The following is a 14,712-nucleotide window of genomic DNA, read 5'->3' as shown; positions in this document are numbered from 1 at the left end:
TCAGAAAGTGTGTGTAAGTCAGTACGTAATGGCACTTCCATAGAGAGCAGATTATTCCTGACGTAGGTGGTGACACTTCGTTCTAGTTTATTCTCTAATAGAACTTATAAGTCTAGTTTTACAAGTCAAGTTCCCAATAGTTTCTTCTAGCGATATTCCTATGTTAAATGTTTTCCTTGTTTCAGAAAATTTGTCCAAGTCAGTATGTAATAGCACTTCCATAGAGAGCATTATTTCTGACGTAGGTGTTGACACTTCTAATTTACTCTCCGATAGAACTTACAATTCGGTTCACTTCAGAAAAACCATTTTCCAAAGAGGCAATCCAATGTACAGTTCGGAAGCCGACTAAACGACAGATGTTTAATCCAGCCATTCGATCTGTAGAAATGAATAATTCGTTAATTGAGACTTGTTGCCGTACAATGGCCGAAGATACGGGCACCGGTACGGGATAAAACACTGATTTTATCGAAAGCGACGCATAATCACGGTCCGCGGCAATTTTCATCCGTCGAATTGAGCGTATCGCTGCGGTTCGCTCGGACGCGCTCGGTCTCTTTCATCGGCGACCGAGTGGCGCAGTCGGCGAGAGGGAGAGAGGTGGACGGGGATGGAGAGAGATGAATCGAGAGCGCGCGACAAGCGAGCATAATTTAAATCGAATGACTAGGAACGTCGCGGCACAATGGGGCCCCGGTTTCAGCGGACGGACGTTCCCTCCCCGCCCCGCTGCCTTCAATGGAGCCCCTGAAACAAAAGAATGGTTTTATAATTACATCTGTGTAGGGAAGAATAGTAAATGCTTCTATTCATTAAAGTCCTTTGAGGAGTCGACTTTCGAGCGAGCTGACGGAAGCGTGTAGAGGGTACCCGGGGTACTCTTCAATCAACAAAAACCCCTTTGTGTCTTCCCTCCGCGGGACAATCGCAAACCAAAGTTCTCAAGTTTATACACCGACGTTTTAATCGGATTGCATTGCGCGTGCAACAAATTCCTGGCGACCGTGCACGGGGAACGATACGACTTATTGTCACTACCGGCCGTACAATGAGTTTTCCAATTGAATGGTATCCTTGTTGCCCGGTCTCTTTCTCCTCGGCGCTCTCCCTTTCGCGCCGCGCCGCGCCGAGCCGCGCGTCTGTCCCGCTCTCCTATAAAAAAGACATGCATCGACGGTTCCCGCCGTATTGATTGGGAATTCCTCCGGCGACATTCCTGCGACGAATCTAGCAAAGGGAACCAACAGAGAACCGGCGTTTCAGAGCCGACGGTATCGCCGCGGCGACTAAATCGCTTTTCAAATTCACACGTCCGTTCCGCTCGTTTAACTCGTTCGTTCTCCATCGGGTCTGCTTGAGTTTGGATTACTTTGTTCTTCTGTTTCCGATCATTTCGGGGAGCTTGTTAGTTCGCCGGTTAAACCATCGGAGAAGGACGCTTTCGATTACTGTAATAATTGCGGGTTCGTCTGGAATAATCTGGATGGGAACCTAGATCAACGTGAAATCGGAAATCGGTTCGTAACGCATTGAACGCCATAAATTTCAGATACTGGAAAGGGGAGCGTCGGTGATTGTAGTGGTACATTTTTAAGCATTTGAACTCCGTAGGCTCCAATATTGCACCGGTTCTAGTATTAAATATTTTAGTGAATTTTAAGGAAACTACCTTAAGATTCTTAGATCTTCCGAATGTACAAAGTTTGTACTGAGAAGGGAATTTAGGTCTAAGAAATGTTATAACATTATTAATTTTCAGTAGGACTACTATCAAAATTGGCAGTTGCTGATGTATCACAAAACTATGAGGAGTGCTAAGGGTTAACTTCTAACCGTGTCTAATTCAACCCTCTATAGGCTTTTTCATTGAAAAACGACGAACGACATTAAATAATTAATTAACTCAAACTGTTGTACACACAGGCATTTACGTTCAACGTCATTGCAACTTCAAAGTTACAAAATATATTCGTTTCAAATTATTAAAACTACTGAATTTGTAGTTGTTAATTTGTGTTTATACGTTCATATTTATTAACTTCATACTGCATAAATTTGATTATAATCACAAAACAAAATTCGGCCCATAGAGGGTTAAAAACAAGTTCAACGCCACTCATCGAAGAACAGTTTTCCCAGAACGTTCAGTAGCATTTTCCTGAAGCATTCAGGAAATTCGCACAGCTAACAGTCAGAGAAACACGCAGCCATTCGATTCGCGTTCAGGAAACGTTCGAAAGGGCCTTTTCAAACGTTTCCCCGCGGACGAAGGATCTGTCCGCAGTTTTCTCGAGGCGAGCGTATCGGCGGACGAAGTAGGCCTAGATTTTACGACCGGGACTTTGCATGCTCAGCGACACGTGTTTCCGGTAGCGAATGTTAACGATTCGGCCGCGATTCGTACCTTGATCACGAATATGTGGAGGTTGGCATTCTGCCGATCCCGGGGATCAAAGGACACGTATGAACATGTCCCAGCAGCGCGAGCCCGGCCGCAGCCGATTTTTACCGGGCGGCGTTGTTTATTTGGCCGCGGGACTGCATAAAACATGGTCCATTAGCGTGCTTTCATTACGTGACGTACGGCCGGCGGGGAAAATTAATATCAATCCCCGCCGCGACGGTATCGCCGATGCGAGAAGTAATTAAAAATTATTGCCACGTAGTGCCGTCATAAATCTGCCCGGCGGCCGACGCGTATCAGATTTTTCAGCGAGAGTAGCGCGCTACCGCGCCGTTACTTGATTTTACACTTGTTAAAACTCCATTAGCGATGATAGTAGGCAAAACGATATTGCGCGACGCCGCGATATCCAGGGCTATTCAAATCTATTATGCCCATTGGCGTCTGTACGATATCGCTGTTAACATCCACGTTCGTCGCACGATTGAACAGGAAAAAATGCTTATCCCATTAACTTCGAGAAACGTCGAACGTCCACTGTGGAAAGTGTACTGTTTTATATAGTATTTCTCCCTTTTATATCGTTTTATATAGTTCTATATTGTTTTACATAGTTTCATATAGTTTTATATATTTTTGTATAGTCTTATATAGTTTTGTATAGCTTTATATAGTTTTATACAGTATTTCACATTTTCATATAGTTTCATATAGTTTCATATAGTTTCATATAGTTTCATATAGTTTCATATAGTTTCATATAGTTTTATATAGTTTTATATATTTTTATATAGTCTTATATAGTTTTGTATAGTTTTATATAGTTTTATACAGTATTTCACATTTTAATATTGTTTTATATAGTTTTATGTAGTTTTATATAGCTTTATCTGGTTTTACATAGTTTCATATAGTTTTGTTTCGACATTCAATGGATAAAACTCCGTGGTTTCTCCTATTTTTCCAAGGCGTCTTGCGAAATCCCGGCTGCCACGTATCCGTGACAGTGGTCTCCGGTAGAAGTCGAAGCGTGATATGTGCCTGACAGAGCGGCCGACGCGATAAGCGGAAAAATGACCGTGTCAAGGAGACAAGTGGATTTGGACCCGGCATTCCTGAGTCGGCCTGTACAGCCAATCCCCGTTCGGCTCGCGCGATAAGCAAGCACCCGGAGAACGCCCACCGTCCGCCGCTAATTGCCCCGTCAATTAAGCGGCGAATTAATCGGCGCCGAAATATAGAACGCCTCGCGCGAGAGTTTTTGGTATGGACGCGTTCCGGACGGCTAATCCGGCGTTCGCGCGTTCGCTCGCGCGCCGCGCCGCGCCGCTCGTCAACGGCCGTCTCGTCGATCTTCGTCATCCGTTCGCTCTCGTTCCTTTCGTTTTCCGTCACGGTCACGTTTGATCATGCTTCAAAGCTCGGTCGCGGCCGCGCGTCGCTTTAATAAAGGGAACGAGGTGTTATTCCCGGAGCCGACGTCGACGGCGCGACCGTTCTCCGTTCGTTACGTGGACTATGTTGCGCCTCGGGATCGTTAATGTCGAATGGGAAGCTTGGATCTTGTCCTGTCGTTCGCTGTATCTTAGCGTGTTGGCTCGCGAAGTGGTCTAGAAACTGAAATAGAAGATCGGAAGTTGAATAATACGAGGAACTAGTTCACCGGGATTGATCTAGGAATCTTATTTATGTAACACTCTGCTCTGTTTTATCGCTTCAGTTGTGTTGCTCGGTTTGACGTCTATCTTTCGAAGCTCGAGGGAGTTCTCGGCGAAAGCCCTACTTCTGGAAGCCCTACCTTCTCCGAGATGAGAATTCTTTTTATTCCCTTGGAATGTGTTTAGCCCTTTTCTGCGAGATCTTTGTAACTGTCTGCGAGGTCCTAGAGAAATGACTGAAATAATTGACCTATTAAATTAACCCTCTATGGGCCGAATTTTTGTTCACGATTGTAACAAAATCTATATGGTACAAAGTTAATAAATATCCACACATGAATACGAATGAACAATATATTCAATAGTTTCAATAATTTCATCAAACGAATATATTTCGTAACTTTCAAGTTACAATGACTTTCACGTTTGAGCGTATAAACGTTGCAGTTAACCGATTACTCAATTTCATTCACCACTTTGAGTGCAAAATGAAATAGATCAACAAGACGTCACTATACTGACACGTGACTTCAAAGTTACACGAGCCTATAGAGGGTTAAGCCTATATTATATGAAGCTACTCCCATTGCCATTTATATTTTGAATGTTACTGTCTACCAAAGTTCTGTTATTTTTTGGTAAAAGCACATATATTATCATACATAGTCATTCACATGCATCAAATCAAAGACGAGTATACTCGTCGTTGGAAGGCAACAGGACTCGACTCGAAATTTGCTTATTCAAAAGTATGTTATAATATATTGAAAGTAGGACAAGTATACTCGTCTTGGCAACGCATAACACTCCGCCAAAGATGAGTATACTCGTCCTACTTTCAATATATTATAACATACTTCTGAATGAGCAAATTTCGAGTCGAGTCCTGTTGCCTTCTGATTGCCAACGACAAGTATACTCGTCTTTGATTTTATGGAAGACGAGTATACCCGTCCTTGGCAGCGAATGGGTAAAACTTTATATCAAAGTCGCAAAATATACTTCATCCTCGGACAATGAACAGGTGGCAAAGTCGTTGGAAGCGGAGTAATACGCTTTCCATGTACCATTTTCACCGGAGGGAAAAAGAGTTTTCGTTGGCGCTCGTTACCGGAAGCGACCGTCGGTGGCCGTCGAAACGAGCGTCGATGCCGTCCACGGACAATGGCGAGGCCAGTCCACTTCTCCTCTCTCTGTTTTGCGCCGCGGTCGGCTCGATGGACGCGAGATTGTCTTTTAACGATGCAAAATGCGGGCTCGTCACGCGTGTCACTCGACGACAACGCGAAAACACTCTCAGGTGGCGGCCGGGAATGATACCGAATCGATAGCCAGTCCGCGAGGAGAGCGAGCTGCGAATGGGACCCCGAGATCCATTTGATAGTCGGACGAAAGCGGCGGTGTGTATCGATTACGCCGGGGCCTGGGGATCGGTGTCGATGCTGTCACAATAGTACTTGTACGTGAAGTCCCGTTGTCCGCCGGCTGTCCGGACCGGTGTTTTGTAATTCCGCGCGAAAAAAAATCAGGCGAAAACGCGCCGCCGAAGGTCTCCGCGTCCTCCGTGTATCTGAATTCGATTGCGGACTGCGCGGTTAGGGTTGCACTGGATGCACAGAATTGTTGATAGTGGACACACTGGTTGATGGTCGATGACCGATGCTTTGAAATCGAAGACGATTGTAATATAAGATTTGTGACTGTGGTTTGTGATTTGTAAGGGTTGTAACCCTCTGCACTCGGAAGTTTTTCGCTAGAAATATTTTAACAGTGACGAGATAAAGATATTTTGCAAAACTAAGGAAGAAAAATCACATATTTCTGAAATCGATGCATTGTACAAAGTATAATATCAAATATCAATTTTTGTAGGTTTACTGTATATTAAGTGACAAGTGAGTAACTCGCAAGTGCAAAGGGTTGAATACTTGATAAGAGTTTTTATTTTCTGTCAACGCGAAACAAGCCATGTATAAAACATCGAAGATCCTCGTGAATCTCTATTTGAGAAAGCGTAGAAGATCTGCTGCAGAATGGTCTACAAAGTGAACAACGTTAATCCTTCCCCTCGTTCGAACGCTACATTTAAATGCTACATTCCCGGAGAATGTAGAATCGCCCGAGCAGAGTCGCTTTGCATTCTGCCTTCGATTTCACAAGTAGAATCGGGAACGGTACTTTTTCCGTACCGCCGCGGCGTCAACAAAGAGAATATTTTCTCGGAGAGTACAGGCTGCGTCGTTTCGAGTAACAGTAAAGTCCCCATTGTGCGCGGATCCCGAAAGGAAACTCGCCTAAAGTTTCTAACCGCGTGCATCGCATTTCCATGCGGTGTATACATAATCAAAACTGTAAACAGTCTTTTCACGCGCGCCATAAATATTGAACGCGTTCGACTGTCTTCGTTTACGTGATCCATTCCGCGTCTCGGCGCTCGAGCCAATGTACGAAACGACGAGACTCCTCCCCGATGATTAACGCTCGCGAATAATTCATCGGAAAGACGCGAGCGATCGTTCCGCAGCTGGACTCGCGGTGTCCGTTGAAATATTTAGGCGCGAACAGGGGGGGCTAGGAAAATATGCTAACCCGAACTAGGCGCGCGTGTATGCACGCGTACGTGTCCCGTTCCGTGTTCCCGGGCGCGCGTTGCGGTTGATAAAACGGCAAAAAGTGTCCGAGGCGGTTCTCGATCGGTTACGAGATTCCCGGCCGCGATTGAAAGCCGGCCGCAGTGGGTCGCGCATCGACGCGTGACGGGAAATTAGTTAAGTGGGCATTATTAATGAGTTTTGTCGGTCCACTGAAAGCTACAGATTGTACGACACGCGTATTAACGAGTCGGCGCCAAACCGTTTTTACGTAACTTGACACGGCCCCCGTGTACAGGTTGTTCAAAAAGGAACCTGCCGTTTTTCGACTACTGCATTAACCCCTTAACGCAGTTTTTTTTAAGAAAAAATCAATTTTGATATACTGCGCTTCTGTTCCGTGGAGAAGGCTATATTTTAATCTTGAATAAATGTTATAGCTTACAATCCCATGTAAATGATAAATATCAATAAAACGATTTTTTTCTTTGCTTTCACACTGTTATGAATCGAATTAACTCGAGCGTGCAAATTAAGCGGTTGACGCCTTACATGTAACCTCGTCTTTCAAAGATAATCAACAATATCTACAAAATATCTTTCTTTCTCATAAGACACAATTCTTCATTCCTCTCCTTAATTCTTCCATTATCATCCACTTCCATTATCAACTACCTAACATACTGATCAAGTGTAACATCCGAATCAGTTACAATCAACTTCATCCATTCCATCACTCTGAAAACCCATTTCCATAAACAGTTCTACCGATTATTGACCGCTCTGTAGACGGTGGTATCGGCACGGTCGGCTTTCCACGTCGAAACGAGAAAACCGCGCGCGGATCGCGGCGGGGACCAGCTGCGCGCGAAGAGGGAGCGGGGCGGAAAGACAGCGTTCGCGCGAGCGTGTCTCATTCCCGCGACTTTTATTATCCTCGATTAAAAACCTCGTATCTGTCAATACAAAATGTCGCGGCGTCCCCGGCGCGCCGGTATCGGCAAATTAGTGCCCCGCGCCTGTCGCGGCTGACGGTCCGCGAGATATCAATCGGCCGGTCCTGAATTCCTCGCGGATCGGCCGTCCGCCGGTCTGCTACAGCCTCAAGAAAATGGAAATCGTACGGGGCAGCGGACCGGCCGAAGGATAATTGCGCCGGCGTGCAAGTTCGACGACCGCGCGTACAGGATTTCTTTATCGGGCCGGTATCGGCGGTGCGTACGCGCGTTCCCGGCGACACTAATGCCTCCGACGAAGGTGTATCCGCGTTAACACGTCCGCCAGAACTAATCTCGGATGATCGTCGCCTGATAGGAGTCAATGATTCGGATTGGAATTCAATATCCGCCCGGCCCGGCCCGCCGCGCCGACTGGTTTCCGCGCGGCGTTATCTTGTCCCGGTCTCTTTTAGAAAGTCTTTCTCCCCTGGGAAGTAATGGACGATTTTTTTCAATCAATATTTTTATTCCCGGGTGCGCTATCTGGCTATCGATCACGTTTCTTGTTCCGACTCGGTAATAACGTTGTAAACGGATAAATGAATGGCTTGCTACAAGGATGCATTATTAACCCCTTAGCGTACTGACTTGGAAGATGGAACTGAGATTTTGTCGTTTGAAACCTTTCGAGGGAATTGGGTTTGGAAGTTTGAATGTAGCTGTTGGTCAACGTATAAGTGACTTGATGTTTGGTCTTGGAAATGACCGAATTTTGTTTTCCTTGTTTATTATGGTAACAGATGATCGGATATTGTCATTAGAAACACATTCTGCTTCAAGAGGGAAATATCGAGAGCGCACGATGTACACGGGTTAACTTGGCGTACTATTTACTTTCGGTACTAAGCTCGTAATATTTTACTATCGACAACTTATGAAAATACAACAAAATTTTCCACCCTACTTCAAGTGGAAACTTTATTTCAAGATAATACAATGATGATAGCAAAATAGTTGTTTGCTTTGTTGTGGGTAATGAATAACATCGATTGTTGTTAAATTAGTCTAGAAATCTTCATCACGAGTCGCACTCGTTTTTGTACGCCAAGGGGTTAATTCTTTGCACTCGGAAGTTTTTCAGTAGAAATATTTTAACATTTTCTGATGAGGTAAAGACGACATTGTTTGAAACTAATTCAACGATAATTCGCAGATAAATTAAGCAATCAAGCTATGTTATTTAAATATTTCACAAATTGATGCGTTATGTAAGGTATAATATTAAATATCAAATTTTATGGAGAATCGTTATCCTGGAATGGAACAATTAGCTTCTCTTTGTCGCGATCATTAAAATAGTTTGTATATATGAAATGACTAGTAGCTTTGTTTTAGTGTTACTTTTTCTCTAGTTTTCTGACTTTCTTAGTACATTTGATCTGAATTCGAATATTCTATATTTTCAGAGCCGCGTTTCTCGGTTCGAGGTGGTGGACAGTGGATGAGGACGAAGGAAACAAGCAGAGACGCGAGAAATGAAGTTCCCAGCGCGGATAATTAACGCAGGCCACTTTCCGCGCCCTTCCACCCTTCGCAGGATCACCGGAAGACCTTGGAGGGGAAGCGGCGCCGGGAAACAGGGACGATGAAGCTTCCCTCCGAGACGCCAGAGGGAAATTAGGGACGCCTTGTAAGGATATTTATAAAAGGGTTAATTAAGCGAGGCTCTCTTGCCGTCGTGAACATGGCCCGCGGCCAGAAATCGCTGCCACGAGCTGCGTATCGCGATACTGTTGCTCTTTCTCACCTGGCCGCGTCGTCAAACAGGATTCTCGACGGTTCTAAAGAGTTTTTAATGTGTCGAAAGTGTCGCACTAATTTTCTTCGTCAATCCTACCTTCAATGGAGTGAAAAATTTGCTTGATCCACAGGTGGAATTTTATTAACGCGTACACTGCCGATGACGCATTCCTGCGTTATCCTGTATTCATGTTTGCTGTATTTTAAATCAATTTCTGTCGCATTCACTTGTTCCATTTAATTCGGTGAAAAATTCGTTTAGGGAGCTAGGATTCTGTTATCTCGCGCATTGCCGATGACGTATTCCTAAGTCATAGGATATTCATGTTTGCAAAGTGGTTTTCTATTTTAAATAAATTCTTCCCGTTCGCTTGGCTTCTTTCCCTCGATCTGATAACCAGAAGAGTTATTAAGGAGCGTTCGGGGAATGAAAATTCACGCAGCCTGTTTCGAATATCCCGAGACGCCGTTCCCATTGCCCGCGTAGGAGTTAACTCAGTGAGTTTGATCGTATCGGCGGGTGTCGATGAGGATATTTACTGTTACGAGGACCATTCCCGGTTGTTTTCGTGGTTCAGTTAGTAATTTTCTGTAAACTCGACGGAACAGGGTTTACGATTCCATTTCCCGCTCGTTGCTCTGACGTTCGGGAGATTCCTCGGTCGACATTCCGCTATCGGAACCGTGGATGGCGTAGTAAAAAGGGATACCGGGGATGTTCGTTCCCGAAGCGGGTCGTTGTTGCACCGTCCTTATGAACTTCATTTCTCAGGACGCCCCGTAAAACCGGGGAAAATATTTTTCCGCGCCGCTTCCTGAATTCACGATAGTGCTCGTTAGAAAACGAGCTCGCCGGACGGCGGAGTTCCTTTAAGAAACCAGAAGTGCCTCGTGAATATTGGGGAAATTATTATTTTAGTATCATCGCGACTTTAGTGGGGTTCGTTGGAAAAATGGAGTGGCTGCGCCGAATGAGGTGAATAACGGGCGAACCGAAGCTTTTGATATAGTAATTCCATAATGCGACCATCTGCGAAGGAAATATCGGCTGTTCCGTGTAAATTAATGATTGAAATTAATGATTGAATCTTTCTATCTCAGTTTAGAGTGCAGATGGGATCACTGTCTAGAGACATTTGATTGACACTAAAGCTACCGAACAGAATTGACTTCGAAATTTCCTTGTAGCAACATCAACGGTATTAACCGAAACATTGATTTCCAATTCAGATATTGCTAAATCAATTTTTCGAATTTCTCAGAGAAATATATTTCTAACATCGTGCATCAAAATTGTAAAATTTCGTATTTAACATTAAGTCTTGAGTAATGTGTCGATACGTGAAACGTGGAAATAAAATACCATTGTTCCACTTATTTTGGGAATAGATTCCTCTAAGTTTTAAAAAATGTCATCTATACCTCATAAAAATAAATTGAATATTTCTAGTGACAAATTCTCGGAGTGCAAAGGGTTGAAGATTCATCAAGGTATCATCTATCTTATGGAAACTCCCATTTTCACACAAACCACATTAATAACCATCGATCCAAACAGCCGTTTCACAAATTTAGAAATACACAGATCTTCGAATGATTACTTCCAAATATTGTTTGCCTCGGAGATGACAGGAGGTATATGGAGGGAATGCACAACGCACCAAAATTTAATTTAACAAAGTGACTCCCCGAAACATCCGGGAAGTACGCGGATCTCGTTGATCCCGAAATCCAATCGATTTTAAGAGACCGCGAGCGGAATCCCGGCAACAAGACGAATTGCATAGATGCATCTAGCACGAACGAATGGAGTATAGTTGTCTCGCGCCTGAGCGAGAGCAGACCTGCCGCCGCCATGTCGTTCCTCCGGTGACCTTGCGACCGGAATTACGCGCGCGGAACCGGGTTCCGTCGCCGGGAATCGGGCAATACTGTACGTCAGCCTCGAGCGAGTAATGTGGATTATCCGGAACGATCGATCAGCCCTCTAATAGCTTGCTCAGGGGTAGGAGCGGTGAGATAATGCAAAATTGATGAGAGTCCCTGCGAGTGTTTGTAATCCCGAGAAATATATTGAAATTGCCGGCCGAGCCGGTACCGACGGCTGAAAATCATTCGTCCGGCCGCGGCAATAATTCTGGATGATTTGCCAGACACGGGCGGAGGGTCGGCAGATGTCGTCGGGAAACTGGCGGCCATCTTCCCCTCCGCGGCAATGGAATTTCTTAAATGAAAGCGAATTGTTCGGTGCGATGGGTTCGTGGTGATGTTATATGGTGGGTTCGATGAGTATTCCAATGGTGAGATAATGTGATGAGTAGTGTACTTTAGTAGAGGTATAATATAGTATGGTAAGATAACAGTAGAATATGGTAATAATGTAATTTAATAGGAATGCAATATGATAGTGATATAAAATGATAGTAATAGAATATAATGGAAATACAATATAGTAGCAATGGAATATGATAGTAATACAATATGATAATAATGCAATATAATAGAAATACAATATAGTAACAATAGAATATGATAGTAATACAATATAATAGAGATACAATATAGTAGCAATAGAATATGATAGTAATAGAATATAATGAAAATACAATATAATAGTAATACAATATGATAGAAATACAATATAATAGAAATACGATATCATAGTAATACAATATAATAACAATACAATATGGTAGCAATAGAATATGATAGTAATACAATATAATAGAAATACAATACAGTAGCAATAGAATATGATCGTAATACAATATAATAGAAATACAATATAATAGAAATACAATATAGTAGCAATAGAATATGATAGCAATGCTATATGATAGAAATACAATGTAATAACAATACAATACAATAGCAATGCAACATAATAGTAACGCAGTATAATAAAAACAGCATATAATATCAATACAATATAACAGAAACACAATATAATAGCAGTACAATATAATAGTAACGCAACATAATACCGTTGCCAACGTAACAGAATAGAATAACCTACAACACAACAGCACCATAAATCTTCAATGGCAATTTTCGTGAAGAACGCAACGACTCGTTTCATTAAAGTTTCATCGGGTAACGTTGAACGACTCCTTCCCCGCGATCATCGCGCCATTTCCTCGGCGATCTGTCCGCTGTCCGTTGATCCCCGCGGCCGTTCGTTAGTCTGGGGTCGAGGTGCGCTTACGCTGGAAACGCTCGAATCTGCATAATTAACGAACTTTTCGTTTTTGTTTCGCTTTATCGTCTTCGTACGGCGGCGATTGTAATTTCTCCGTAGAACCTGTTTATCTCGGTGAAATGTTGCCGGGACGTGCTCCCGCGACTTCCACGCGGACCATCGCGTCCCGCCGCCGCGCTCTGACGCGGGACTATTTGCATGCCGCTCGGAGAAACTGTGAAGCGGACGCAAATGAGCGCTCGCGGGACGCGTCCCCGATTAGAAACCCGCGTCACGCGTGATCGTAGGGCGATCATCGTGCCGGCGACTCGAGCTTTCGCTCGGTGACCGTTCCGTAACGATTTCCTCGCGAGAACCGAGATCCTCGAAAACCCCATTGGAAAATTAATAATTCGAACGAGAATTATTTTCACACCATTTACCGTGGAATTCGATAGTATCGTGCATTATGTCTATACTGCAAGCTTAAGTAATTAACTTATTACCTCCATGAACTCCTTAAAACCTCAATCAACCGATTACCTCGAATATCCCATCGAAACAACTCGTCGAGACCCGAAGCAATCAACCCACCGTCATCAACAGCTTGTTCGCATATTTACAAACGACAGGAACACTGGGGCGTCGCTATTTATACGCTCCACCCTACATTCGAACAATTCGATTCGTCCCGGTGGAGAAAAATTCAGGTTCATTGTTCGCCGAATCGGCGATCATTATTTCGCCGGGGGACGTGCGTGCGCGCCGATGGCTCGAAAAAAATAATTTTTCCCCGCCCGGCGCGGCTGTCCGTTCCACCGGGGACAATGGGGGCGAAAAAGTCGAACAATGGCCGTGAACACGGCCACACCGCTGGGGATGGACAACGAAATTATGTAAGCGACGGCCGAGGCTCGATTTCCTTCGCGTTCGGATTGATCTATTTACGGCGACACGTGTTTCACGAATAAATGCGCGGCCCGCGACACGGCCGCGCCGCGCTCATTCAAATGCGCGGCCCGTTCCATTTGCGAGCGGATTACCCGCCGCGGAGATTGCAGTCGTTTAGGCTACGGAAAGCTGCGACCGTGTCCGCGCCGGTTACAAGGAACACGCCGGCCTGTTACGCTTTCAATTAGGCTCCGGTGCGCCATGGTAATTACGCGGCCCGCGTAATGCGAATTAACCGAACTCTCCGCGAAAACGGCATGGCGACCGACTTTGAACGCCCGCGAATTTCAATCTCGATCGATTCCCGGACCGCTGAAACGCGCGAATGTTTTCGGTGATCGCGCGCGCCTCGGCACTCGCTGCTAGATTAGTTTTGGTTTATTTTCGCGCGAGTTCCCGTTCCGTTGTACTCGCTTCCGTTACGGGTTTCCGGGGAATTCTGTTGCGCGTCGGGCTTAATGCCGCTGTGTTGTTTAGGGTATGACGGGACTGTGAATTTCGGGGATTCGATTTTTGTAGGTTTCGCTGGTGGATGGGGAATTTGTAAATGGTTTTTGCTTTGTTGAGATTGTTTGTTTGAGGGTATTGTTTATGGGAGCTTTTGTTTTTGAGATTGTGTCTATAGGTTTAATTGTATATATATTGTATCTATAGGTATAGTTATATTTAATTATATTATATCTATAGGTATAATTATATTTAATTATATTATATCTAATTGTATCTAATCATAATATATTTAATAATATTTAGTCATATTATATCTAATCAGATATAATTAGACCTGTAGATATAATCTCAAAAATAAAAACTCCTCCATTTACAAATTTTCCATCCACTACCGCAGCAAAACCTACAAAAATCGGATCCCCCAAAATTCACAGTCTCGTCATACTCTAAACAATACTCCAAACTATATCTAATTATATCCAATCACATCTAATCACATTATACCTAATCATATCTAATCACATCATATCTAATTATATCTAACAGTCAATTTTCAAGCAACTCTACTTCACGAGTTTCCATCGCTAAGCGAGTCCGTACCCATAAAGCTCGACTTCCAGGCTTTCGAGGAGGCCCCATTCTCATTTCCCTATTCACCGATACAATCGAGTGGCACTCGAGAAAAATAAATCCCTCGCAACCCCGTCGCGTCCGAAGCAGCCGCCGGTATCCTCGCTAA

The 14,712-nt window shown here is 44.0% G+C and overlaps 1 protein-coding gene across 1 annotated transcript in view; it reads left to right on the top strand.

Moving 5' to 3' along the window:
- LOC143175161 (uncharacterized) overlaps positions 1–9,247 on the top strand; it is an 86,525-nt gene extending 77,278 nt beyond the window's left edge. The window contains exon 5 of the mRNA XM_076372800.1: positions 9,061–9,247. Within this exon, the coding sequence (XP_076228915.1) occupies positions 9,061–9,133 (73 nt within the window). The 3' untranslated portion in view covers positions 9,134–9,247. The remainder of the gene's footprint in view (positions 1–9,060) is intronic.
- The last annotated feature ends 5,465 nt before the right edge of the window (positions 9,248–14,712 follow it).

The sequence above is a fragment of the Nomia melanderi genome, chromosome 12 (assembly GCF_051020985.1).
Source record: "Nomia melanderi isolate GNS246 chromosome 12, iyNomMela1, whole genome shotgun sequence".
NCBI classification, from domain to species: domain Eukaryota; kingdom Metazoa; phylum Arthropoda; class Insecta; order Hymenoptera; family Halictidae; genus Nomia; species Nomia melanderi.
This window is presented reverse-complemented; position numbering and strand designations above follow the sequence as displayed.